General features: G+C 32.9%; 4 protein-coding genes and 1 long non-coding RNA gene across 6 annotated transcripts; 2 read left to right on the top strand and 3 right to left on the bottom strand.

Annotated features, from left to right (window-relative positions):
• Positions 1–2,803: 2,803 nt before the first annotated feature.
• LOC137822076 (pentatricopeptide repeat-containing protein At1g77360, mitochondrial) lies at positions 2,804–6,103 on the top strand. Of its 2 annotated transcripts, none has more exons than XM_068626979.1 (3): positions 2,804–4,825; positions 4,917–5,275; positions 5,642–6,103. In XM_068626979.1, exon 1 carries the CDS (start codon positions 3,254–3,256, stop codon positions 4,694–4,696), a length of 1,443 nt encoding a protein of 480 aa, XP_068483080.1. In that variant the 5' UTR covers positions 2,804–3,253; the 3' UTR covers positions 4,697–4,825; positions 4,917–5,275; positions 5,642–6,103. The 2 variants fall into 2 exon arrangements, with proteins under 2 accessions (XP_068483080.1, XP_068483081.1); XM_068626980.1 differs by having other exon boundaries at positions 2,961–4,825; positions 4,917–4,982.
• Positions 6,104–6,701: 598 nt separating this feature from the next.
• Positions 6,702–10,496, bottom strand: LOC137822077 (uncharacterized). Its single transcript, XM_068626981.1, has 5 exons — positions 10,391–10,496; positions 9,208–9,366; positions 8,561–8,612; positions 7,568–7,634; positions 6,702–6,950 (listed from the first exon to the last, which is right to left on the bottom strand). Exons 2-5 carry the CDS (start codon positions 9,361–9,363, stop codon positions 6,848–6,850), a joined length of 378 nt encoding a protein of 125 aa, XP_068483082.1. The 5' UTR covers positions 9,364–9,366; positions 10,391–10,496; the 3' UTR covers positions 6,702–6,847.
• Positions 10,497–12,444: 1,948 nt separating this feature from the next.
• Positions 12,445–13,768, top strand: LOC137822075 (uncharacterized). The gene is made up of 3 exons (XR_011082916.1): positions 12,445–12,752; positions 12,881–13,434; positions 13,525–13,768. It is a non-coding gene; the product is annotated as an uncharacterized lncRNA (long non-coding RNA).
• Positions 13,769–15,076: 1,308 nt separating this feature from the next.
• On the bottom strand, positions 15,077–16,326 carry LOC137822074 (general transcription and DNA repair factor IIH subunit TFB5-like). Its single transcript, XM_068626978.1, has 3 exons — positions 16,188–16,326; positions 15,754–15,802; positions 15,077–15,513 (listed from the first exon to the last, which is right to left on the bottom strand). Exons 2-3 carry the CDS (start codon positions 15,786–15,788, stop codon positions 15,336–15,338), a joined length of 213 nt encoding a protein of 70 aa, XP_068483079.1. The 5' UTR covers positions 15,789–15,802; positions 16,188–16,326; the 3' UTR covers positions 15,077–15,335.
• Positions 16,327–19,377: 3,051 nt separating this feature from the next.
• Positions 19,378–25,386, bottom strand: LOC137822073 (prefoldin subunit 6-like). Its single transcript, XM_068626976.1, has 5 exons — positions 25,214–25,386; positions 25,115–25,132; positions 24,866–24,990; positions 20,407–20,467; positions 19,378–19,554 (listed from the first exon to the last, which is right to left on the bottom strand). Exons 1-5 carry the CDS (start codon positions 25,235–25,237, stop codon positions 19,498–19,500), a joined length of 285 nt encoding a protein of 94 aa, XP_068483077.1. The 5' UTR covers positions 25,238–25,386; the 3' UTR covers positions 19,378–19,497.
• Positions 25,387–26,572: the final 1,186 nt, after the last annotated feature.

Here is a 26,572-nt window from a genome sequence, read left to right as displayed (position 1 = left end):
TCTAAGCGATGTAATATATGGTTCTTATTAAAAAAAATGATTTTTTTTTTCATAAAGAGTAGGTAACCTTAAACGTCACATAAGTAACCAATTTTATGTGTTACAGGTCATATATTATAATATAGAGTCAATGTCACACCCTCACCAAATGTCACGTCTGCAACGTCAATTAATGTCACGCAAGCGGTGTCAAGTCTGTGTTAGTGACAGAGTGTTAATAAAACATTTTTCTAAATGGAATTGGTTGGTATAATGATTGATGTGCGGTTGTTCGATTGTTTCTTTACTTTCTCATTATAAATCTTCTCTTCCTTAATTATTGATGTTCTCGGAGTTAATCTGGAAGAGATACTCCGACAAAGTAAGTATTCCGTATACAAAATTAAGAACTAATTAAAGTCTTACCTTACACCTTTGTAGATGTTTTATTTATAATGTTTAGTCATGAGTCATCTATTGTAATGGATCAAATCTATTATATATCATTGTTAGCTTTATTTTAAAGAGGTTCCTTGATTTCTCGAGATATTACCCAAGTGAAACGTCCCATATTTTAAAAGAGTTCTTAATTATGTTAATTTATTATAACTGTTTTAAATATATCATCAATCGGTTACAGACAACAAGTGACACTCTTTGTCTAGAACTATTTTCTGTGAACAATGCGAGACTTAGAGGGAATTAAATTGATTGATTAGATCTTGAATTCGTTGATGCCTCTGTTGTGCTTGCTTTGGGCGATTATTGAGTGGCATTCTTCATATCATAGACGACTCTTCTTGAACGCAGTGGCTTCTTTGTTTCCTTTTGACTAAGAGAGGGTGCTTATGCTGCATGTTTTAAAGTGCATAAACTACTAATTTCGTCCTTGAACTATTAACCTCTCGCATAAGTCGTTTCTAAAGAAATTTTTTAGTCCTAAGTTGATGTATAATAAAATTTAGGAATCAATTTTAGAGATTTTAATTTTTAGGATACTTCTCACCATGATTTTTCATACTTCTAGAACTAAAACAGTTATTTACACTTTAAGGAGTAAGATAGGATAAAAGGTAAAGGTAAAGTTAATACTTTGAAAATAAATTTGGTGTTTTACTTGTTTAAAATTAGGGGTGGCAAAGTGGGGCAGGCCATGCGGGTCGGTCCGCAGCTCGCGGTAAAAAACGCAGGGTGGGTTGACGTTTTCAATCCGCTGACCCGCATAACTCGCAGTCCGTGCGGGCCAGCAGCGGGGCGGGCTAGCCCGCTAGCTCGTAAAAAAAAAAAAAATTAATTGACTTGACAGCAATGATCCAGTGGAGGAGTGACAACTTTGAGTGAAAAAAAATTAGGTTTTCACTCGAATCACAACGTAGTTACGTTGTTCCAAAAAATACACACAACACATGACGACGCACTCTTCTTTGCAGCGTCGCCGCTCGCTCCGCTTGCGACTCCGCGTGGCTTCGCCTGCAATTGTTGCGCACTACTGCCGCTACTGCCTCCACTCCTCCTCTATGTTAATAAAAAAATAAAATAAAATAAAATAAAAAACGGGACGGCCCGCATGCGGGACAGGTCATGAAAACTAGCCCGCATTTTGTATGCAGGGCGGGCCAACCCAGCTGGCATTTTTGTGGACCTAAGCAGGACAGGCCGGCCCGCTTTGCCACGGATTAGTTAGTTTTCATTTGACTTAAAATTAACATTTAAGTATATTTTTTGATAGAGTATGTTTTAGTGGATTATACTTGTAGCTCTAGAGATATGTGGCTGTTAGACACATGGCAAGTGTTTGTTTTAATTTTGGTTTAAGGTTCTTTATATACTTATGTGCTATTTCCATTTGCAACTGAACCTAAAAGCCTTAAACGCGTCGATTAGAATTAAAAAGTTGATGTAAATAATAAATTTCAAGGAAAAAAAATAGGATGCAAAATATTTCGTAATTAAGGATAACTATCCATACTTCAAATATAAGAGAATGTATCAGTTTTTCAAAACAATGTTTTTTTAGTAAATGCTTATGTTTCAAGTTTATGTAATTAATATTTTAACTTGTATGCTACTTAAAATAAATGTTTATTTTTTCTTACTAAAAATTATAATTCATAAATATTTATGAGTATGTATATTTTTTATTAGATTTAGATAAAGTAATTTAACTTATTAAAATTTTATGTAGCATCCAACGAAAATTTTAAAACCTCATTATGCCATTTTCACACATTTTCTTACGGATTTCAATATTTAGAGGTCATTTTTATATATTTTGGATTTCGAAATTCGGAAGGTCATTTTCATATTTCATTTAAGCTTTTGGATGATTATATCCAAAAGTGATTAATGAGCTTTGAATTTTCATATCTAGAATGGTGTGTTGTATATAGTGCCGAGGATTGAGATCCGAAACTCATTTATGTTTGCTTATGAATCTTGACATCCAGAAGGTCATTTATGCTGTCCAAATAAGTTTTCGGATGGTAAAATCTGAAAGTGACGTATTAGTTCCAGACTTATATATCCAGAACTTTATAATTTGACTTACAGATATAAATATCTAGAAGACAAAAATTTAAAATCATTAAGGACAAAATGAACATTTCACGTGAGTGTATTAGACAGATCATAAATGATATGGTGCAGGAGAAACTGCCTTTCTGAAAATACTTTTCATTCTGGAAAAAAAAATGTGTTACGAAAATAAAAATTCAAAACACAAAAATCAAAATTCAATTCTGATAAAAATATTAGCAATGCAAAACTTTGTTTTGGAAAAAAGATCCAAAACATATTTCAGAAAAGAAGATTAGGATGTATCCTTTCCCCTCAACACTCTATTTCAAGAATGGTTATAAAATTTGTTATATTTTTCTTTATTAAATATCTTACTTATTAGTTTAACATGTTTTTTAATTTTTAATATGATAATACATCTAGTTTAATTTTATATAGAATGTTATTAAATTTTAAGAATTTTTGTTCCATTTTAACTATGGAGTTGAAAAAATGGTTTTGATGACAAAGTTGGGTTTGCAACAACATCTTTTCACCAATCCAATTCAAGATTCCGAACGCAACGGCGGCGTCACCACTATCAGCCACCATCAAACCACCGCGACCAGAAACTCTATTCACAGATACAAGACAGTCATTTTTCGGCATTCGCCACTTCAGACTTGAGCAATCACCACCATCTCGTTAGGGTTTGCAGATTCGCTATTGTGGAGCTTGCTTCAGGTGAATAATTTGCAACTCTTGCTTTGTCCACGCAATGATTAAGCTTTGTTCCCATAGAAAAAAAATATTATCCGAATGGGTGTTGTTTGCGAAAATGCACAGCACAAGTGAGGCGATTCAGGAGGTTGGAGAAGCGAGCGAGAGAGTGAGCAAAGTTATGATGACGTGTCCTACACTGGGACTTGACACTGCTCTTAATCAAACTGGAGTTAGAGTTTCCCCTGATTTAGTTGAAAATGTTCTCAAACGATTTGAGAATGCGGGCATGTCAGCATTTCGGTTCTTTGAGTGGTCAGAGAAGCAGAGAGGGTACTCACACAGCATAAGGGCATATCACTTGATGATTGAATCTTTGGCCAAGATTAGACAGTACCAGATTGTGTGGGACCTTGTTAATGCCATGAGGAAAAAGGGCATGCTAAATGTTGAGACTTTTTGCATCATGATGAGAAAGTATGCTAGGGCTAACAAGGTCGACGAGGCTGTTTACACCTTTAATGTTATGGATAAGTACGATGTGGTTCCAAATCTTGCTGCATTTAATGGTTTGTTGAGTGCTTTGTGCAAGTCCAACAATGTGAGGAAGGCTCAGGAGATTTTTGATGCTATGAAGAGTCGGTTTGTGCCAGACGCGAAAACTTATAGCATTTTGCTTGAGGGGTGGGGAAAAGCTCCCAATCTTCCCCGGGCAAGGGAGGTTTTTGGAGAGATGGTTCGTGCTGGGTGTGATCCTGATGTTGTTACTTATGGTATAATGGTTGATGTTCTTTGCAAAGCGGGGAGGGTTGATGAAGCTGTTGAGGTTGTGAAGGAAATGGATGAGAGCAATTGCAGGCCCACATCTTTCATTTATAGTGTTCTGATTCATACTTATGGAGTGGAGCACCGGATTGAAGATGCTATTGATACATTCCAGGAGATGGAGAGGAAGGGAATCAAGGCTGATGTTGTGGTGTATAATGCCTTGATTGGTGCCTTTTGTAAAGTAAATAAGTTTAAAAATGTGCATAGGGTCTTGCAGGAGATGGAGATCAATGGCGTTGCTCCTAATTCAAGGACCTGCAATGTTATCATAAGCAGTATGATTGGTCAGGGGCAGACAGATAGAGCTTTTAGAGTTTTCCGCCGGATGATCAAGTTATGTGAACCGGATGCTGACACTTATACAATGATGATAAAAATGTTTTGTGAGAAAAATGATGTGGAGATGGCTTTGAGAATATGGAAGTTTATGAAGTCAAAACAATTTGTTCCAAGCATGCACACCTTTTCTGCCCTTGTCAAGGGGTTATGTGAAAAAGGTGATGCTGCAAAAGCTTGTGTTGTGCTGGAAGAGATGATAGAGAAAGGAATTCGACCATCACGTATTACATTTGGGAGGTTAAGACAGTTGCTTTTAAAGGAAGGGAGAGAGGATGTGCTCAAATTTCTTCATGAGAAAATGAATGTTCTTGTCAAGGAGCCTTTATATGATTAAAAAGCATGAATGCAATTGGCAACTACAAACATATATCAAGCTTTGAATACTGATTTTGTTGTCAAAACAGTTTTGTATACTTGGGACTGCCTATTATGTAATACAGAAAGCAGACCACTTAACTTACTGGTAAACTTTTTCCTTTACTTTTCACACTGATTTCTGTTATTATATTTTTTATGTTGCTTCTTTTCTTAAGATTTTCCTTTTCATTTTGCAGGTATGCTGGTACTGCCGAGTACTTCCCAAATATGAAATACATTGATGATCAAACATTATATTTCAGGTCATTGCTCATGAGATCATAAGACCATTATCCACTAGATTTTCGAATGTGACTTGATGCTGTCTTGCATGTTATAGGAAAAAAGTTCCTCTAAAGTGACAATTTCTAAATTAGCATGGGTGTATTCACCCTTGAATTTTAGTGAGTTAAGATTTGATGCTTCATGATTGATGAAGTTTTATTGGAAAAAAATTGTCCTTAGCAGTGGAAAATATCTTTTAGTGAAGAAAAATCTAGCGCCAGTGGCTGTCCATGACCTCTGACAAATATCAGTGATGTCACTTACCCCGCTGGTAAAGCTCCCTTTAAAATTTACTTGTATTAGAATGATGTGCTTAGATTTCCAGTATGTTGTTTTTTGGGCCTAAATTTTCAGCTGTTAAAATGCCATTTGAAGTGGGTCTGCATTTCGTGATGTCACTTTGTTACTAGCTTATGTTGTATATAATTTAATAATGTTGTACATGATACAAATGTGTTAATTTTCTGCAAAACCGGAATCAAATTAGGCATTGTTATTGGGACTAGAAAATTAATTGTATTACACTTAGTTGGATTGGTTTTAATCCCTAGATTGAACCAAAATGACTTGCGTACCTCTGTCTTCTGTAGCTCTAATTTTTGTTATTCGTTTGTTTTTTGCTTAACAACTTTTACAGGAAGGGAACTTCTAAAGGCGGGGCTATTTCCGTTCGATTTGCCGTAGTTAGCCGCTATGCAATTTGTGTTGTGTCTTATGCCTGCACAGGCTTAGATGATGCTGATGTGCAGGTTTTCTTTATGCACATTAGAGATGTTGGGAAACACGATATCTAGAAGGTTAATGTTTGCTAGTTAGAAAAAAAATCCAAGACAGATATCTTACTAAAGAATTTCGGCTGTATGGTCTGGATTGCTATTTTTTGGATGGTATGGCTAAGGAGTTTAAATTTTGTCAACCTATAGTGCCTAACGGAGTTTATTGGGTAGATTTTGTGGGCAAAACATACTTTTGTACATCATAAGGGGTATTTTGGTAGGGTCGAATCCATGTAAAAGCAACAATAATCCAATATCCAACTATTTGATATCAGATTTGTACGTTTGACTATGTTTAGTGAAAAAACGATTTGCATGATTAATCTTTGTATTTTATGTAGATTTCTTGAATTGTAATCATGTTCAATTCCAATATTTCATTAAATTTTTCGTCGTACATTCGACGGGGGAAAAGTACAATTTTTTTTTCATGCGAAAGTTTTGCATTGAAAAAATTATATTGCTAATAAATATCCAAACGAAAAAATTTGGACGGCTTAGAATTTTTAAAGATCAATTTCCTTACGTTTAAATTTCCCTTAAATCCAAAAATGTCTCCCTTAAACACGAATCTCTGGGATGCATCACATCAGTTGCATGTATGCCACTCACTTCAAGGAGATGGGGAGTTCTTTTTCGCTCAAGTTGCTATGTGCTAAAAATATAAATGAACCCAGACCAAATGTCATCTTAGATAGAATTCCAAGATCCTGCCACAGTTAAGAAGTGGCACCGACTGATTTTGGCATTGCATACTTGGCAATGGCAGATATTGGCAGGGAACAAAATCCAGAACCATTCAGAAGTTGGATCCATCAGAAGTTTATATCCCTCGTTACTCATTCTGGCATTGAATTATTTGATGAATTAAACAAGCTCACCTGTGAAAAAATGACTGATCGGTTTTACGTTAGACGCAGATCGTTCAAATCATATATCATTGAAATTATAGAAATAAAAGTCAAACAAACTTCTAAAGCTCTCTTATAATTTATGATACTAAGGCTACAAAACTAATACTCTTGGATAATTTTCTAAAGATGCCTTTATAGGAAGAATACACATGCTTAAGCTCTTCCACTTTGCTTTTTAGTCCTGGTGTCACTTGTTGAAACAGCAGACCCAGAAATCTTGTTAACCTCGTACAGCAATCCAGCCGAGAACAGGAAACTGCATTTGTGCAAATATGAAGAACATCACCAAAGAGTTCATATGAAAATATGAAAATGATGCATTTTCAAGATTTTTAAATACTTAAGGATCCACAACTAGCCATCGTAATGCTAAGCTTGGATATGATTTCCTCTTTACAAGCCAGACCACGATAATGAAAATACTTTGCTACACCAGGCCATCATCAATTGCTACTATATTCTTCATAAGGATCCTTTTTGTTTCATTAAAACACATGTAACCTCTGAAATGTAAACATCCTTATGATTTTCTGCAATTAGCAAGCATATATTAAGCAGCTAAAACTAATGCAGACTCTCAGGACAGTGGTAAAATATGAAAAGCGATTTTCTCGAAAATATGTTAAATAGAAAGTGCACATCTCTGTTTATGTAGTTGATCTACCTTCTTTTAATAGAAAAAAGCGTCATGTACCAATAAGTTGTTGAGGTCATATAATTAACTAGGCTTTAATAACGTTTGCCAAGTTGCCAACAATATCAATTATTCTCAGTTTGCCCCACTCTCCTACTCTATTAAATACATCAGATACTGCACTTATCAGTGAGGTTCTTATTCATTCATAAGGCAAAAGAGGATCGATGGGAGCATACCAAGTAGTGATACAAACTCGGTGAACAGTGCTTGCAGCAATCAAAGCAACTGCTTCTGCAACTATGACTGAAAAATAAAAATTAATAGCTTCAATTTGCATAAACATAAAACACAATATTAGAAGTTCTGCAAGAGACACAACTCCTTATAGGAGTGAGACCTAGACAATAAAAATTTGCTGCTATTCACCTGCATGTGCCTCTATAATTGTTATTGCCAAAGACAAAATGTACATGAAAAAAATTTCGCCATTAACACACCAAATATAGATAGATTAATAGAGAAAAAAAAAACGGGATAAAAAATTAATAGTTCAAGATACGTAAAAAATTAAATTTTAAGGAAAAATCTAGTAATCATACAGTTTATTTTTTTACATAAGTATGTACACGAGCATATAAACTTCTATACAGTCAAACTTACTATACTAAATAATTATGAGACAAATGGTATGTAATACTGTAGATGTGCACATAAAAGGTATCACAATTTATAATATGGTAATTGTCTTCGACAAAACTGTCTATTATGACATCTTTTTTTATAAAGAATTGATATCTTTCTTTAGCCCTCTGTAAATGCTGGCACAATCTCGTTTGCCTTTTATAAATATTGGAGAATAATATAGTCTTCATATGTAAAACTGAAATAAAAAAAGCTCTCACAAAACAACAGGCTTGGACTTCTTTTCGCAAGCCAAAAAAGGGGAAAGGAAAGCATATTCATAACAGCCAAAAAACAGGCCAAATGCTGGTAGACAGGCATAAAAACTGGTGGAAACTAATAGCTAATGCACAAAAAGTGTATTACTAAGTCACTAACAAATAAGTGCCTTAACCTTAAGTAGTACGCTTCAAAGTTCAACATCACAAAATTGGAAGTTACAAACAGTAGTCATTCTGTTAAACTTGATTTTAAACTCCTTAAATTCCCTTGCTATAAATGATACCATTTGTCATTAATATTCACATTTCAAAACAATGTGTACTTACCAGCACCCCAACCGGTTTTTGCACCAATTGTTTCCTGAAAATTTCCAATGAACTGCAAACACAAATGTAATACCTTAAATTAACTTGAAAGATTTAGCCATGATGGAATTCTTGGAAGAATAATGAGTAGAAGATAATTAAGAGAAAACTACACAGATAAATATAAGAATTCACATGTTTCTCATTAAAATAGGCCACCGTGGTCCATCTAGCACTAGTGTGTGTGTGTGTGTGTATATATATATATATATATCAACCTACAAACTAATAGAAATAAGGACTTTCCAAAAATCTTATGGCTACACTTTACAAAATGTCCCTTCTCATAAAATTAGGAAGAATCATGCAGTGCATAATTTGTTGCCTTCTAGAGACAAACCGTTGTACAAGTATGTCTATGAATTATAGTGTATGCCCAAATAACCAAACAATAGTATCAAAAGGGCTGTAATGGAAAATGAATAAGTGATAAACGTTTTTTATTTTCTGATGTCATGAATAACTATTATGTTTCATTCCTTCTACCATATGATCTTATTACTCAGAAAATAACATAACATTATCAGCATATAAAGCTTCAAAGTGGACAAAATGTGCACTGATTGTGATTGAAGAGAAAGAAATCAAGAAACGGATTCAGAACTCACAGTTAGGACCACAAGAAATAGGAGAGAGCTGATGAAGCCTCCCAGTATAGTGAATAGTTCTGATGATGCTAGTTTCCCACGGTACATTTCTTGAAGGGAAAGAATGACTGTGAAGAGAAGAAAGGAATACAGCATGGAACTTCCAGATCCCGCCATGGCCTTCTCATTGCAAATTAAGCAACAATGAACACAGAAACAATTGTGAGAATAGCAGGAAAAAAATCACTATCACCTGTCACTCAGTTGCAAACGGAAATAGAACATAAGAATATAAAGTACCTTAAACCAAAATTAAAACAAACACTTGCCATGTGTCTAGCAGCCACATATCTCTAGAGCTACAAGTATAATCCACTAAAACATATTCTATCAAAAATCTACTTAAATGTTAACTTTAAGTCAAATGAAAACTAACTAATTCATGACAGAACATTCTTTTCAGTAGTATACGACAAGTCAAGCTCAATTAGTTTTAAACGAGTAAAACACCAAATTTATTTTCAAAGTATTAACTTTACCTTTACCTTTGATCATTTCTCTTAAGCACTCCTTAAAGTGTAAATAACTGCTTTAGTTCTAGAAGTATGAAAAATCATGGTAAGAAGTAGCCTAAAAATTAAAAAACCCTAAAATTGATTCCTAAATTTTATTATACATCAACTTAGGACTACATTATTAATTTAGAAACGACTTATGCGAGAGGTTAATAGTTCAAGGAAGAAATTGGTAGTTTATGCACTTTAAAACATGCAGCATAAGCACCCTCTCTTTAGCCAAAAGGAAACAAAAAAGCCACTACGTTCAAGAAGAGTCATCTATGATACGAAGAATGCTACTGAATAATCGCGCAAAGCAAGCACAAGCTTGAATGCCAGATTTCGCTTACAAGCAGCTGAAGCTACGAAGTTCGCGAACAACAAAAGTCAATAACCAAAGTTCAACGGATCTAACAATGTTATCAAGGCACATCGATCCCAAATGTATAATAACTGACCAAAAACCCTAACTCCAAGCTACGTAAGCCGAGTTTCATCAAATCCTAACAACAATTCGCCATTCAAACAAGCACAACAGAGGCATCAAGGAATTCAAGATCTAATCTATCAATTTAATTCTCTCTAAGTCTCGCATTGATTAACAGAAAACAAACAAGGAATAAGAGAAGCTTAGACGAAGAGCACACCTCAGATCGGAAGCAGCGGTTTCAGTTCAGATCTCCAGCAACACGCAATCGTCGTTTTAATAAACGCACGAGTCAAATACCTGAGGGCAATTTAGGAATTGGATCCATAAAAAGAATATTTAATAGTTTTATTTTTAAATATTATTTTTTTTCACCAGAGTCATGTCAGCAAGGTAACGCAACACTGAAATTTGTGTGAACTAGTTTTTTAACCCGTGTAAACTGCATACGATTATTTATTTATTTATTAAGTTTTAATTTTTTTAAATAATAAATTTTAGATATTACTTATAAATTAATTATTAATTATTAGTTTTTATAAAAAAACATAAATACTTAAATTAATTAACATTACATACGAGTATGTTTATAAATTTGATTAGCATGTAAAATAAGAATTATAAACTAAAAATATAATTTATATTATTTAAATATATGTATATATAAATAAAAATTTAAATAAAAAAAATTATAATACAAATATTAATATATAGAAAATAAACATCAAACCTATATAAATAAATAAAAAATCTAAATATACTAAAATTAATATAAATAATGCATAAATAGATCAAACACGTAAATAAATAAATTGTATAAAATAAATAATAATAAACAATTATATAAAAAAATATTCACCTTACAAGACGAATAACTCGAATTTTTATTTAGTATAGTGTTTCAAAAACAATTTTATCGTTTGAAACATATTGAATAATTTGAATATATGTATTTGATTTTTCGTTTGGTTTACTAATTGACTTTGTGTTCTTTATTCTGAACTCAATATAAGACAAAAAAAATAAAAAAAAACTTTCCTTTTGTTTTTCTACTTCTACCAATTACACACTTGCAATGAATTAACCTTTGACTATTTGTATTTCTATTTTGAGGAAAAGAAATGCAGGCTCAATTTGATTCTTTCTTCAATTGGTTGCTTAAGGCTCACAGTTCCTACCAGTGTACATATATTTTACATCCAAATATTTATCGTGACAAAAGAGGTTGAAAAATAAAAGAATTAGACAATGTATTGCTTTCCCATTATAATCAAACAATTCATTTTTTGATTGAAATTATGCTTAGTAGCAAGAATGCACCTGAATATCAGTTTTTAATTTCATATTACTCTATTTTAACGAGAATCAAACACAATTGCATTAAGAAAGATTCATGATGAATCTTCCAATTTTCATAAATTTTGACAGTCACAATATTAGTACAGAAGTGTATTGAGACTAAAATTACAACATTTGCTAACAATTACCTACAACTTTGCATGATACTGATACAACAATTTTCTATGCAGTCTATAACAATAATGATACTACTAAAAATACAAATGACAATTCATGCTACAAATTTAGATGATATTAATACTTTATTGTTGTTCATATTGAGTGTGCACAAGATCTATGAGTAAATCCATACTATACACTATTGATGTCTTAGATAACAAGTTCCAATATCTTCAAATTGTGTATGCACATAACAACTAAGTTTTTCAGTTATTATATTTTATACTTATTATTATACAAATAAATTCAAATACTTATTATACAAATGATTTTACCTAGCAGAAACAATTTTTTATACTTATTATACAAATTAAATGATTTTACCTAATGAAGAGCAATATCATAAGAAATCCATACACACAAAAAAATGTACCAGTATATGTAAAAAAACAATCCAAAGAAGAAAGAACAATATCATGACTGAAAACACAATATAGTACATAAAAGCAATACATTTGTATTTTTCAATCTTGTCAAGAAAGAAATAGTAGTCCAAGAAGAAGATAGAGCAATATCATGCTCTAAAGAAAAGCCCTCCAATAACTATTCAAGCATTTTCATATTGCATGATGAAGAGCATCTAGCATATATAAATACTAGGACTCCAAGCTTCATCAAAATTTAATTAGATTTGAAATTTGAATTTCAAATTCGATTACCTTGTTTATGTAGCTACTTTTCATCTCAAAAACCCCTTATTTTTTTTTTGCATTACTTTGTTTAGGTAGGTGCTATTTCTTTCCAAATTCTTAGAGTTTGCGGTAGACTAAACACTTCATTTTTTGCTTGCGTGAAAGAAGCAACCTAACCTTCTCTTCATAGCACATTTTCACTTTGCTATTTGTCTTCTACTTAGCCATGAAGAAGTTCCATGATTGAGTTTTGATTAGGCTAGGTGTCTTCCACTAAGCCATGAAGAAGCTCCGTAATTGTGACACATGTATTTTTTTCTCCTCCCAGCAGCCGCGTCCGTACCTCCAAACACTCTCCTCCAAGCATTCACCACCAGTGCCCTCTCCAAGCAACACTCCTCTTCATTCATCACAGATTTTCTTATTACAGAGGTTAGTAGTTTAGTGTTTGTTTGAATTTGGAACTGTTTTGTTGAGAACAGGACAAATTTTGATTTCTAAGGTTATTTTGCTACTTCATCTTTTCTAATAACCCCCGAAATGGCTTCTGCAATATTCAGAACCCTTCAAGTTCACCCATTTCTGCTTTATCCAACAACATTACTCACACGAAGAAATGGGGTTTATCATTTGAAGACGAAAGCCACACAATCCCAAACAGACACCCAACATCGGCAACCTCAGACCAAGATTTCAACAAGCAGCACCCAGTCCAAAAAGCTTGACAAAATTCCAAAAAACTATGAAGCCATCATTGGCATTGAAACACATGTTCAGCTCTCCACTCTCACCAAAGCCTTCTGTGGTTTCCCTTAGAATTATGGTTCTCCACCCAACAGCAGCATTTTCCCCATTTGCATGGGCTTGCCTGGTTCTTTGCCTGTTTTGAACTTCAAGTTCATTGAGTTTCCTGTCAAGTTGGGTCTTGCTCTTAACTGCAACTTGGCTTTCAACTCCAAGTTTGATAGGAAGCAGTATTTCTACCCCGAAATGACAGATAGTAGATCCTGTTGAAATTTAAAAAATGGTGGAGAAAGTGATTGCGGAGAATCCAAAACAAGTGGAGCAATATCGAGGAGGCAAAACTAAACTACAAGGTTTTTTCGCCGGCCAGGTATGTTTTTAGAGACAGTTGTAGAAGTGGAAGACATTTTAATGTTTTTTGCCCTTTCCATATCTCAGTAAATTCTGTTTCCAAATGCAGGTAATGAAATTATCTAAAGGCAAGGCAAATCCTGGTCTCCTAAATAGGATCCTCCTGGAGAAATTGAGTTCTAAGAGCTGATGATAATAGATTGTTATATCTACACTAGCTACTCTTGTGCGTAGCATTATTTCCATCTTGTTAAGTGGTGATCCTTGATAAAACTAATTGGAAATGACAAGTGATGATGAAAAGTTCTTGTGTTGTTCATTTCTAGCCCAATTAATTGGTTCTATTGGGTACATATTTTAGCTGATTTTTTTAAATAAACCGTGTATATTTGGAGTTCTAAAAGTGGTATAGGACTTGTGCTTCAACGATTGAGACACAACTGCTCCATCCTATTTTCTTCGGCAGGGAACACAAGCATAAGGATAAGTTTTCCAAAAGCATGTGATTTATATCTACATGTCCAATAAATTTATGGCTTAAAAGTTTCTTTGCATATCTCATGTATTTGGATTATATAACGAGTATATTTTGGTGTTATTCTCTTGTCAAAATATCTCATGTATTTGGATTATGTAATGAGTATATTTTGGTGTTATTCTCTTGTCAAAACAATATCAAGAGCATAAATATTTGATTTCATTATCATCCATATCCATAATTTAGCAATGTTTTTTGTGATCCATAGACTAGTTTCTGTATTACGAATATACTTAAGAATATATATACACACACTCGTGTAAATTGTTCACTTGAAAGCTACATCCTGTCTTATTTATCTTTCTACATGTTTTTCAATTTTTCTGTCTTCTCACTGTGTGATTAGGGATTGTAAGAGGACGAGTGCAAGTTTTATTATTTTTATCCTTCTTGAAATAAAGATTTATCTTAATCAGTATGAAATTTTTATTTTATTTTTGTCAAATAATAAGTATAATTATATTCATATTTAAATTAGTCTTTTATTTTTTTTACTAATAAAGATTATAATATGTTATCAAAGAAATTAAACTAATAATAATAAAAAAAAATTAGAATTGCATATTTTTTCTTTTGAACTTAAATCTATGTTGGATGCTCATCAAAAAGAGATTTATGACAAGAAGTTACTATATTATAGTAAAAGAAATAAAAATACATTTGTTAGAATGGTTAAGAGAAAAACAAAATTAAAACTATCACACTTTTCAGAATCCAAGTAAAAAAGGCACAAAGAAAACAACAATAGTTATATAAAAGTCGAACAAATTCATATAAAAAAATGGAAACAGTTCCAAGGGAAGTGCTATAAAACAATAACTAAGTTGAATAAACAAAACTGAATTGTCTGCTTTTATTCTAAAATGATTCACTTTGCATAAAGTTTTCAACAAACATTAATAGGAGAAGAAAGTAAAAGAAGTAAACAAGTCAAAAAAATCAATGCATGTCAGAATCTTATCTATTTTCTGTAAAAGTTATACGTAACTACTTAATTTCAAGTTATAAAAGAAAAACCATGGTTTTACAACATGCTGCTAATATGCAAAGTTCGAATTAGTCCTTAAAATAATGTCACTTCCTGTTTCGAATTTTTGTAAAGATGTCTTAAGTATAATCCCTATTTATGTAAACAAGCCACCAAAAGAAGATATTCTTCAGAAACTGAAAGGAATTATTTGTAAACAAACATCACATAAAACTAGTAAATCTAATCTAGTTAGGAAAATGGAGTTGTGGGAGCGGGAACAAGAGAGAACTGATAACATATCATTTTTTCCCTGCGTACTATGACAACTTTAAACAACATTAAATGCTCCTACATATGCACTGAACCCTCTCTGGGAGATAGAAATTGAGAAGGCCAGAAAAACTATACGGAATCAAGTAGGCTTGACATATGTGTTGTCCTCTCTAAACTTGGCGATTTGACTTCGTATCATTAACTCAACATGAGGTTGGACAAACATGTGGGTGCTATCCAAGACATGTATAATGAACTTATCAGATGCAGGCAATGAAGCATTCATATTGATGATATATTGTGCCATGGGAACGTCACTGCACAAGAAAATTTAGCTAATTATTGATGCAGATTACAGGAGTGAAAGGAAAAATTACTGGAAATTTGATGCCCCATTAGTGACTTTTGTTAACATAGTTAAAACCAAAACTTATGGCAAGGAGTTTTCTACCCTGGTGGAAGGAAAAAAAAGTCCTATAGTTATAGTACGTAGAGATTCCAATAGCTAGATGTAAAAATAATCATTTGAATATTTGGCATACAGCAGAAGGTAATACCAGGAAATGAAGACTCCTTTAGTGGCATTGACCATGGTGTACAAGCTTCCTGGAAAGAAAACTAAGACAAGTTACAACAGACACCATAACATTCATCATCATTATAGATAGTAATTAATAACTATACAGAGCTAAAAGTGCTTTTCGAATCTTCTCTCAACGTACTTATCCAAACAACCCATAGTCTGTCCCTCGTGATTTTCTTACAACAGAATTCATGTTACCGAATCAGAACATTAATTTTTCTTTCCTCAGCAAGTCCAATCAACTACTATGATCATAAATTAATCTAATCCTTCCTTTAAGATGAAATCAAAAGAATTATATGAATTGAACTGGGTAACTTAAAATTAGGTATGAAACGATGTGATCTTAAATGAAAACAATGGAAAAAAGGATGCAAAAGTTTGGTATCGTCGCACGAACTTCGTTACCTCAGTTTTATTTTTTTTCCAGAGTTGGCACAACAGCTGAAGCTCCCATCAGCAATGGCGAAAATTGTGGTAGGTTTTACATGGGAGGGAAATTTTGGGGAAGAAAACACGCAAGCTATTGGACCTTCCAGGCCCACGTGACACATAGAAGTTTCTTCCTACACTCCACTTATTTCTTTGTAACACTCATGTTTTTGAGAATAATATTTTTGAAATTTATCTTTTACATTAAACCAGTTGCATCTACATTTGAAAGTGTTTATTTTTTAAAATATTTATATTTTATATTTTCGAATTGTGAAATTTAGAACATATTCTAAATAGTACATTCTAACATATATATTTTAAATATAAAAATATATTTTAGAAAGATTGTTTCTTTTGTAGGCATCCAATAACCTTCTCTATACTTTTATTTATATTAATGAAGAGTTAAAAAAAAATTCTACTTAGTATATCTTTTTATGGAGATTTTAGTAATTTTATCTCTTTTTAAGTTAATATTAAATTAGTGGTGGACCTTTAAAATTTTGGATTTTTTTAATTGTATTTTTAGATTTTATGTATAATATTTAAATAAGTATTTTACCATCTGTTTTGGAAATTTGAGGTTGTGCTCTAGTACGTTTTTGTCCTTAAAATATATCTTTGTAGATTTGAAAAGAAAAAATATATAAATTGTTGATCTCGACTGATGTGAAATTATATTGAGTTGGAACACTTTTAATTTTTGTAAATTCTTTATTTAGGTTTCAAAAATTATATATGTTTTATATTTATATCAATTCGTTGAGAATTATTTATGTGTGATGATGTGATCGACGGTTAGGTGCCTTTATGTGTAAATGGAATATAATTTTTTTTTAAAATAAAATTTATAAAATAAATCTGTATTTTACCCCTAAATATAGTCTTTATTTTTTTTCTAGATCGTCCTTTGAATTTTTTTAATTATCCCGTATAGTTGAGTAATTTAAATCTTTTAATAACCTTTTTATGTCTTATCCTTAATGCACAAACATGAGTGAGAAGTAACTAGTTTTGTTTCAACCAGTAATTAGTGCTCATAAAAAACTAAAATAAAAAATGACATTTTTAAATTTCCAATTAATAAGTTATAGATTTTTTTTTTTCTTTTTGATTTGAGTAATAATTCCTCCTTGTAAAAATGCATTTAGAGTTTTTGATATTCGGTATAATGTTAATATGAAGTCTGCAGTAATATTAATCTAAAACCCACGGTATAAAATAAGTTTAATATTTAATTATAAACTTTAGTTATAATGTAATACACACGCTAAGTTTTTTTTATTGTTGTTGTTTAATGATTTTATTAATTGAATGGCGCAACTATTATTTTGGTGACATAGCTTACTTGTGTTAAAAAAATTGAAGTTTTTTTTATTAATATAAAATAATATTGTGGTTTATGTAAAACAACAAATAACTTTTATAACCTTTGTTGAAAACGATAATCAAGTTGTTATGTTCTTAATGACTTTCACGTTTTTACCTACGACGATCAATATCGATTGTTATTATCATCAACATTAATATAAATAATGAAAATATGAATTATCATTATCACCACCATTAATAAAAATGATGAAAGTCGTGAGACTCTCCATTGCTTTTGTTGTCACCTATAATGATTACGAGACCATAATCATCACAACCAACACATTTCAATTAAAATAATAAAAATTACTTGTCAATTTACATTAACTACAATATCATTTTATATTAATAATAAAACACTCACCTCATCTAGCTAAAATAAATTAAATGACACAAACTCAATTTGAAAAATATAATTTTTTTTTTAGTATTTAATAAACCAAACAAACTAATAACAATTCAATTGAAAATAATTAAATTTACGACAGATTTAAAACTGTCTGTCACGATTTCGTATACATATATGTATAGTTTTGGAGTTGATTTTGACTTTATGTATATATTTTTGGTGAAGTCTATTAATAACTTAATGAACTGTTTATATTTATAATTGGTGGACATTTTACAAATGTTAAAGAATTAAACACTATGAATATTATGCTTGGAGAGGAAGATAGATTTTTACCCCAATTAACTGTAAGTCTCCATATGTCTACGATTTTCTTTTGGAACAAAAACATCACATGAAAAGCACCATCAAAGAAGTAATGCTAAAGTAAACATAAACCGAACATGAAGGTTTTGCAATAAAAGGCAATCAATAGAACACGAGAGCATCCATCTGACCAATACCCAAAGACAGGATCATTTTCACAAAATTAACCTTCAACAACTTGCTCCCCATTAACATATAAAACTCGTATTAGGCATAAGGAAAGGTGCAGAGCCCAAGTCTAAGTCTAGTTAGTGGCATATACAACTCGCATTAGGCATAAGGAAAAGTGCATATCCAAACTCTGTCTAGTTAGTGGTTACACTTGCTTAAGGAAGAGAGACACACCTAATAAGATAGCTTCTAATATGATCTTTAAAAAAAAGTTCAATCTTGTACCGGTCGAAACTGGACGAATACTGGATGTTCCGATACTCAGTTTGCACCAACCAACATGATTAAATCCATTAAAAACAATCGAATGAATGTTAGAGGTTTCAAAAATCGATTTGCACCAACCGACATGACTAAATCCATTAAAAGCAATAGAGGATTAACAAACATAAACAATGATCAAACATTAGATAATGTATTCTTAATTATGACCCAAACACTAATTCGTCCTAATAATAATGAGTCTATGATAATCATATAAATAATCACAAATATCGAGAAAACGATACGTCATTATCGCGTATGAATTGCACTGAGCATCGAATCGAATACAAAGAATTTACTTGAGCGTCGAAATGCCTTTTGCAGATACTGTCCCGATCGAAAGCTTACAAAGGAGTGAAAGGCAATATAGGAGGAGTGGGAAGAGTGATTCAAGGAAGAGGCAGTTGCTTAGTAAAGTGAAGAAGGAAGGAAGGTGGCCATCCAAAAAAGAAGAAAATAGTTCTCTCGATCTCTCTCTATGCTAGAAAAAATCTCATTAAATCAACTTCTTCTTAAGTAATGAGTTGATATGGTATTTGTTTTCTCTATCATGGGTTAGTTGGGAACTTTCTAGAGGAAAATTGTTTGGGTGATTCTCCCTTGCACCATTAAAATTTTTGGTCACCCCTCTTCATTCCACAATAGACTCTCCAAAATATAAAAATTGCATTCTGAAAAGTCCATTCCAGCACAAGAAATACAAATGCACATCCAACCTTAGCACAGTTAAATTACAATGTTGGAACAATAAGTGAGGGGAAACTATGCCTTTCCTTTCCCAGCCTGAACAGATTGAATCCTTTGTTGCAATTTTAGTATCTGCAAGAATGACAAAAGAAACAGGAGATCAGTCATTTATAGGATCCATCTGGCTAAAAGAATCCTTTACCAATGCATGAAATTGGATCACTACATAATAAGTAAACCATAACACATATATCCATTCAAGTGAATCCCTAATATACTGTAATTTTTGTTCTCTTTCACAAGCAAAGATTTTATCAACCAAAACAGTGCACATGAGCACTTTATTTAATTTTAATTTATTGGGCGGGATCTAGAAGTAACAGGGTTGGAATTAAGACTACCCTTAGATAAGATGGAGAATATGCAAAATGATATTAGGCAGTGGAATATTTGGTCTCTAGAATCCAGCAAATATTATTCTGTAATTCTTTTCCAGAAGTTCCTTTTACACACGAAGAATTGTATCTAGTTCATCTAGTTTCGGAACTAATTTAATATTTATCAAATACTTCTTCTGATGAATAGTAACAATTAACATATATAATTAACCAATTTTTCATTTATTCCTTACAATCATATAGTAATAAGTAATGTTAGTTATAAGACTACAAACCTATGAATTTTCAATTTATCTAAATTCGATATGAATAATCATGAAGATGACATCATATAGTTACCAATTTTGATTTATGACTTCTGTATTTCATAAAAAGTTATTAAGTGTAGCAAATGTCAAAAACTTATTGCTGGAGTAATTTGATCCTTTCCCTAGTAATAAATACATTTTTAAAATAAATCAAATTTTGAAATTTGGATATTGAAATGACAAGCAACTTAGCTGCGTGAAATATCAGATGCAATGACAAAAAACAGGTAAAAGCAGAGATCAAAGATAAAAAAAGTAAGGAAGCAAGCGTTACAAACCGTATCTCTCTTGCTATTTTGTTTCTCTTCCAAATCTTGAACAGTGGCATCAAGCCGCTTCCTGTCACAAAGAGACACTTACATTTGTGATAACAATAAATAAAATTATAAAATCCTTAGGATACTAAAACCAGCTCAACAATAAAATGAAAAGGATGGCAAAAAAAAACATAAACAAGCCAGCAGCAATGAACAGTATTAGAAATAAGGGGAAGAGAGGACATTGAGGATAAGTGCAGGACAAGGTAATGCATCTATCCATGTCATAAAATATTTGGTAATGTATTTGTGCATGTGTTAGGAACCAAGAATTAAAAAGAGAAGAAAAGAAAGGTTTTTATTGAATAGAAAGAAAAGAACAAGAAATAGGATAACACTCTCTCCTTCAAGGGCTTCCCCTTCACAAAGAGCTAAAGCTCAATCTACAAAAATATTACACACTGCCCCTCCCCCTCTCCTTTCTTATTTATATCTAACTAGCAAATCAAGTAACTAACTCATGACTATTCTAATTCTAACTAACTCCTCCTCTATGTGTAACCTAATAATACACTCTTCAAAAAACCAACCTTGTCCTCAAGGTTGGAACAGTGGAACCTTGTCTCCGTGGCTCATCTTCAACACCATGATCTTTATCTACGCTTCCTGGAAGTATTTTGTGATATTGTCTATCTTAGGGAGGGAACCCATTGGCTACTGCATGCAAATTCAGGTCTGGAGGCTTAGGTGGTGGTGGGAATGAGTGGGGGTTTTGTATAAAAGTCTATGCACCCAGTAAGTTGAAATTCCAAGATTCTAATGTCATTGATGTTCTAGCCACCTTCATTATCAAATCTTGATCCCACAATGATTTCTTATGCATATGAAGTAAATCTGAATTTGGGAAAAAATGATGTTTGGTTGCATCTCCACCTTCAACTTTCTTACTGGTTAGCTCTATAATTGGCTTATCTAGAAAAAGATCGTTACAGCACATAGTCTTCACTTTCTTTATTGATGCATCCCCTTATGCCCTTATCATTTCAGTTTCTCTTGCAAATCTCACTTCATTGTTGGTTTTTTCTTCGCTGCAGAGGGTGTGATTCTTCATATCTGAACCTTCTCCCACATCTTGGGTCTTCTTCTCTTCATCATTAACAGATTTCTCTTCTCCCTCCGACATGTTGTCCCTTTTCTTGATGTCCCACAACAATTCTTTAATTTCTTTCGAGTCTAGAAGGCTTTCCTTCAAGAACTTGGTGTCCGTTCTAACAGATTTCTCTCCTCCCTCAGACATTTTGTCCCCTTTCTTGATGTCCTACAACATTTATTTTATCTCTTTCAGGTCCAGCATGCCTTCCTTCAACCCCAAAATTTCTGCTCTCATTTCTGTACCGACCAGGTCATCGGGTGTGATGACGTGTCTAGCACGTGACTATGTGGGGCGTGCTCAGCAGAACACGTGGACAAGAGAAAGATGAATAGTTCAGAAGTGAGCATAGTCGCTGATTCGCGGAACTGGCGTTCTATAGTAAACATGGTCGGATGTCGCCGGGGTTGTGTGTCATCGACGTAGTAGATAATGGAAGATCAAGTGGTCTGACATCGCCACAAGGAGCACATCGCCGAATCTCCCAGTAAGCTTAGTTAAAGCTGCTGGAGGCTCAGAAGAGTAAGTTCAAGCGTATAAGTTCAGTAAGATGATTGTTGCGCCGGCATGGGACGTGAAGGTCGTGTGGGTTGAAGGGAACAACTTGCCCATCAGCGACAAGATTCCCAGAGTGGACATTCGTTGGTGGCAAGGTTTCCTCAGCTAGAACATGCATGGCGTAGCAATAAGGAACGTGCCACTTGCGACAAGCGATATCACAGAGATGGTGCACTTTGTTGCATCCGATACTCGCCTTGTCAGGTGGTGTTCCAGAGCGTATTACGTGCTAGATTACTCCTTGAATAGGAGACTTAGCCGCGCGACTGGTTACTACACAGAAATAACGCTCAAGTTACCCCAACCCAGATGACGACACGTGTAGGGTTGGATGCTACCTGTTACCCCAACCCAGATGATGACACGTGTAGGGTTGGATGCAATATAGAGATGACGCTCGAGTTACCCTAGCTCAGATGATGACATGTGTAGGGCTGGGCACTACCTGCTACCCCAGCCCAGATGGTGACACGTGCAGGGGTTGGATGCGAGCCACGCGTCCAAAGCGTAACTGCCTGGAGAGAGAAAAAACCTAGCTATAAAGGTAAACTTAACAGAATTTGTAGAGGTACGTTTTCATTACGGCTCATTGTTTTGGGTTGAGTGCACTTTAGTACGGTTCTGCAGAGTATAGTTTTCTCTCAGTTTTTGGGTGTTCTTGTCACTGACTTGAGCGTCGGAGAGCCACCGGCCGCAGAGGCGCCACCTTGTGTTTTTCAGGTTCTCATAGAGGCTATCTGTGGTGTGGACTTGAAGGGCACGTGGTGTCAAGCTGGTGAGGAAGAACGTGACGAGGCATCGCTCTTGCGCTAGGTCAACCGGGAGGATCAATTTCCGAATTCCATCTCCCCTGTTTGCTGATAAACTTCTCTACTGCCGCCATTCTCGGTTCCATCTTTTCTTCCTCACTCTCTGTTTTTCAGATCCGGCAGGTCGGACCAATTTGTTAGGAACCAAGAATTATAAAGAGAAGAAAAGAAAGGTTTTTTATTGAATAGTAAGAAAAGAACAAGATATAGGAGAGCACTCTCTCCTTCAAGGGCTTCCCCTTCACAAAAAGCTAAAGCTCAATCTTCAAAAATATTACACACTGCCCCTCCCCCTCTCCTTCTTTCTTATTTATATCTAACTAGCAAATCAAATAACTAACTCATGACTATTCTAATTCTAACTAACTCCTCCTCTATGTGTAACCTAACAGCATGTTTGCTGCCTGCCTAATACAAGCCTACTCTTTTGTTTGGGCATGGATCCAGCTGCGTAAAGAGGTGTAATAAAACAAAAAATAGGCTGAATGTTCAAAGTACACTATTTTGTGCCTAGATATTCCAAGCACAGCCCACTAATAGTATTTCATTTCAGTATAGTCTTGACTTTAGACATAGAATCCATTGTGACAATTCTAGTCAAAAAGCTATGAAGTGACAAAGATACACATTTCAAACTGGAAAAGTAATGTTAAGGAATTTACAATCTAGAAGTGTCGGGATGGAAATTTCATGTCAATGGAGGTTAGAAGCCTTTGATCAAAGTTCTTAATTCAGTGGATTCAGAAGAGAAAACAGCCATGGGGTTCATTTGGAAAGGAATGCATCAGGAAAAAGATAAGATACAAAAGGTAAGCTATTATTGTCCAATGGTTAATGTTCAATATCAAAGTTTTGTTTTGGAAACTAATTCAATTTTTCCCATTCCTTAGCTATAAATCATTAATGAAAAATGAGACAACCAACTACACAGGCCATTGCAGTTGTGGGTTATAATTACCTGAAGACTGCTTTAAATATAGTCCTAGTTTAAAAGCTGATTTTGAAATAAATTGATCGAGTGAGGACTTTATGATTTCCTACAAATGATGGTTGGAAATATGGAAGAAATAAGTAAGATTGATAACTAACCTGAAGATTTAAAAGTTAACTGAAGATTTTTAGTAGTCGTTGTAGAAACATAACTCAAGAACAATGGTATCACATAACAATGAACATCTAGAGCTGCAAAAGTTAACTATCCATGTATAAAGCTTGACATGCAGTTCCACCATTTCTGAAGATAGTTGGAGTGCCTTTAGGATGGTAAAATTGATATTTATGATGTATTTTGTTCTTAAAATTAGTTAGTACCTATTATGCGTTAATTAAGTTTGCAACTCTATTCTAATGTTGGAACTCCAATTTGACAGCCTTCCCCTTGGCTGCCCTTTACAATAAAAGACAGATGGAAGAACAACCAAATAAAAAAAATACTAGGAGAAAATGCTTATTTGTTTCCACTTCCTAGTAGCCTAAAATCCACCTCTTACAACCTATCCAAACTATTCAACAGTAGCTGTTTTTAGTCGTTTGCCATTACCCATCCTTGATGTTAATAGCTTCATATAAATAGCAGAGACCTCAAGTTTACCTTTTTTCTTTTCTTTTTCAAACTTTAACTTACAAAAATCAAGCCTATGGACTGGACACCAATTAGTTCGTTGATTTCCATTAAGATCTACAACCACAGATAATAATCATATCAATTGGAAAACAATAATAGAACTCAAAAACCATTCCATTTTCATCTCACACGTAGTTTCCAAGTAAGAGCAAAGTGTTAACTGGTATTCCTCAGGAATAACTAGGTCATTTTACATCTCACAATAATAAGGGGCATACAATAGCAACATATTTTAACTATATGATGAAACACAACCATGATAAGCTAATCATATGAATTGAAACCACAAGTAATAAACCCAATACCCATAAAATAGGAGGGAGGAAAACACAAGCTTACAATTCAGCGGAGATGTATTCGATTCTCTTGCGGACATTTGCATTGGCCTCAGCCAAATCTTGCTTAACAAGTACTGGCCCAATCAACTTATAAACATTTGCGTCTTCTCTCAACAAATCAAGTTCCTTATGAAAACAAACACACAATCGGTGAACACACAACTAGAACAGGAAGAGCCAGGGAAACACCATACATAAACAACAAATAAAAAAAAATATGATTTTATTTCGGCAAGATAAAAAAGGGTACCTTAAGGACGAGCTCGTTCTGCGAAAAAGAATTCATTGCAGGAGTTAGAACAGTGAAAACAAATAGAAAGGTAATAGATAGGAGGAATAGTGAGCGTGCCCTTTTGAAGCTTGCTGAGATCATTGGCTTTGTTCTCCAAGTCGCGTTGAAGATCTCTGAGGTTGGACGAACTCATCGTGGTTCCGACCTTCTTCGTTCGGTGCCAGTTGCAAAACACCAATGGCTACTGCTTTTGTGGCAATTACTTCCTACACACTGCACCCAATTTCACTATGAAAAGACGAAAATTTCTTTAGATAAAATGGAAGTATATATAAAAAATTGTATATTTTGCTCTAGCAAATATAGAGTATTTGTAATGCTGATAATTTCAGCTTTAATTAATCTTCTCTTGAATTTGTTCAAATCTATATATGAACTAAATTATAGGAGTTTTTGTATGTTTCCAATATTTAAATTTAAATTTTGAAGAATTCTTATAAGTTAGATTTAGATATTACATACGCGAAAGAAATTTAAAGAGATTTTTACTTGAGAAAAATTATTGAACTACTCTCAATCTTATTTTTTTTCAAATATTTTTTAATATATTTAATTGTGATTTCAAAGTTATTTTATTGTTATTTATACTCTATTTTTTTACTTTTTAGTTTAAATTATATATATATATGTTCCTTTTGTGATATGGAAATGAAAATAGTGAGATAAAAAATCTTATAAATAATTTATTAAAGTAACAAAATTTATTACATTTAATGAGTTTTCCCAAAAAAATTAAACAGAAAAAATAATGGAGAACTAATTTAAAAAAGAAATATAAAGACTACATATAAAACATATATAAAAAGTTATATGAATAAGTATTCATTCAAAACAAAAATGCTGATATATTTTTAAAAAAACTATTTATTAAAAAAATGCTGTGGTTGTTTCTGTTTAATCTCCCTTTAATGTGAATATTTTTTACCGATAAAACTATTTTTCATAAAAAGAAAAAAGTCCAGAGTATGCGAACTTAAAAATTTTAATGTTATATTATTAAGTAAATTTTAAATTATTTGAAAAAATTCAATTAAATATTTAAAGTAGAAAAAATATATAAAGTCTTTTCATTTTATATTTTTTATTTAAATATTGTGATTAATGACTTGAAATTATCATAAAATTTTAATAAGTATAAACATTAATTTATTTTTTACCATCTCAATTATACAATTATTAGAGTAACTCTTACAGCTTTATCAACATTCAATTATTTCTTAAATCTTAAATATTTTTATTCACTCATTCATTATGTTCCACTTTTTTCATAAATATACAAAGTTTATGTAATTCAAAAACCCACAAGAAAATAAATACATCAGACTTCATTACTAAATTCCTTGTAAAATTATATCTAGGTTTAGGGTTTATGTGGATGTTTTGTTTATAGAAAAAAAAAAAGTGAAAGGATATTTG

Source organism: Phaseolus vulgaris, chromosome 9 (assembly GCF_000499845.2).
Source record: "Phaseolus vulgaris cultivar G19833 chromosome 9, P. vulgaris v2.0, whole genome shotgun sequence".
NCBI classification, from domain to species: domain Eukaryota; kingdom Viridiplantae; phylum Streptophyta; class Magnoliopsida; order Fabales; family Fabaceae; genus Phaseolus; species Phaseolus vulgaris.
The sequence above is the reverse complement of the archived record's forward strand: the minus strand, read 5'-3'. Positions and strand labels throughout refer to the sequence as shown.

Excerpts from the sequence above, each read along its gene's own strand:
- LOC137822076 (XM_068626979.1), top strand. The coding sequence starts at position 3,254 with ATGATTAAGCTTTGTTCCCATAGAAAAAAAATATTATCCGAATGGGTG.
- LOC137822077 (XM_068626981.1), bottom strand. The coding sequence starts at position 9,363 with ATGGCGGGATCTGGAAGTTCCATGCTGTATTCCTTTCTTCTCTTCACA. Across the intron at positions 7,635-8,560 it reads AAAAACCGGTTGGGGTGCTG|TCATAGTTGCAGAAGCAGTT; the intron begins GTAAGTACACAT and ends TTTATTTTTCAG. Across the intron at positions 6,951-7,567 it reads CGAGTTTGTATCACTACTTG|TTTCCTGTTCTCGGCTGGAT; the intron begins GTATGCTCCCAT and ends GCACAAATGCAG.
- LOC137822074 (XM_068626978.1), bottom strand. The coding sequence starts at position 15,788 with ATGGTCAATGCCACTAAAGGAGTCTTCATTTCCTG. Across the intron at positions 15,514-15,753 it reads AAAGGAGTCTTCATTTCCTG|TGACGTTCCCATGGCACAAT; the intron begins GTATTACCTTCT and ends TTTCTTGTGCAG.
- LOC137822073 (XM_068626976.1), bottom strand. The coding sequence starts at position 25,237 with ATGATCTCAGCAAGCTTCAAAAGG. Across the intron at positions 20,468-24,865 it reads GAATACATCTCCGCTGAATT|GAAGCGGCTTGATGCCACTG; the intron begins GTAAGCTTGTGT and ends TCTTTGTGACAG. Across the intron at positions 19,555-20,406 it reads AAAATAGCAAGAGAGATACG|ATACTAAAATTGCAACAAAG; the intron begins GTTTGTAACGCT and ends TCATTCTTGCAG.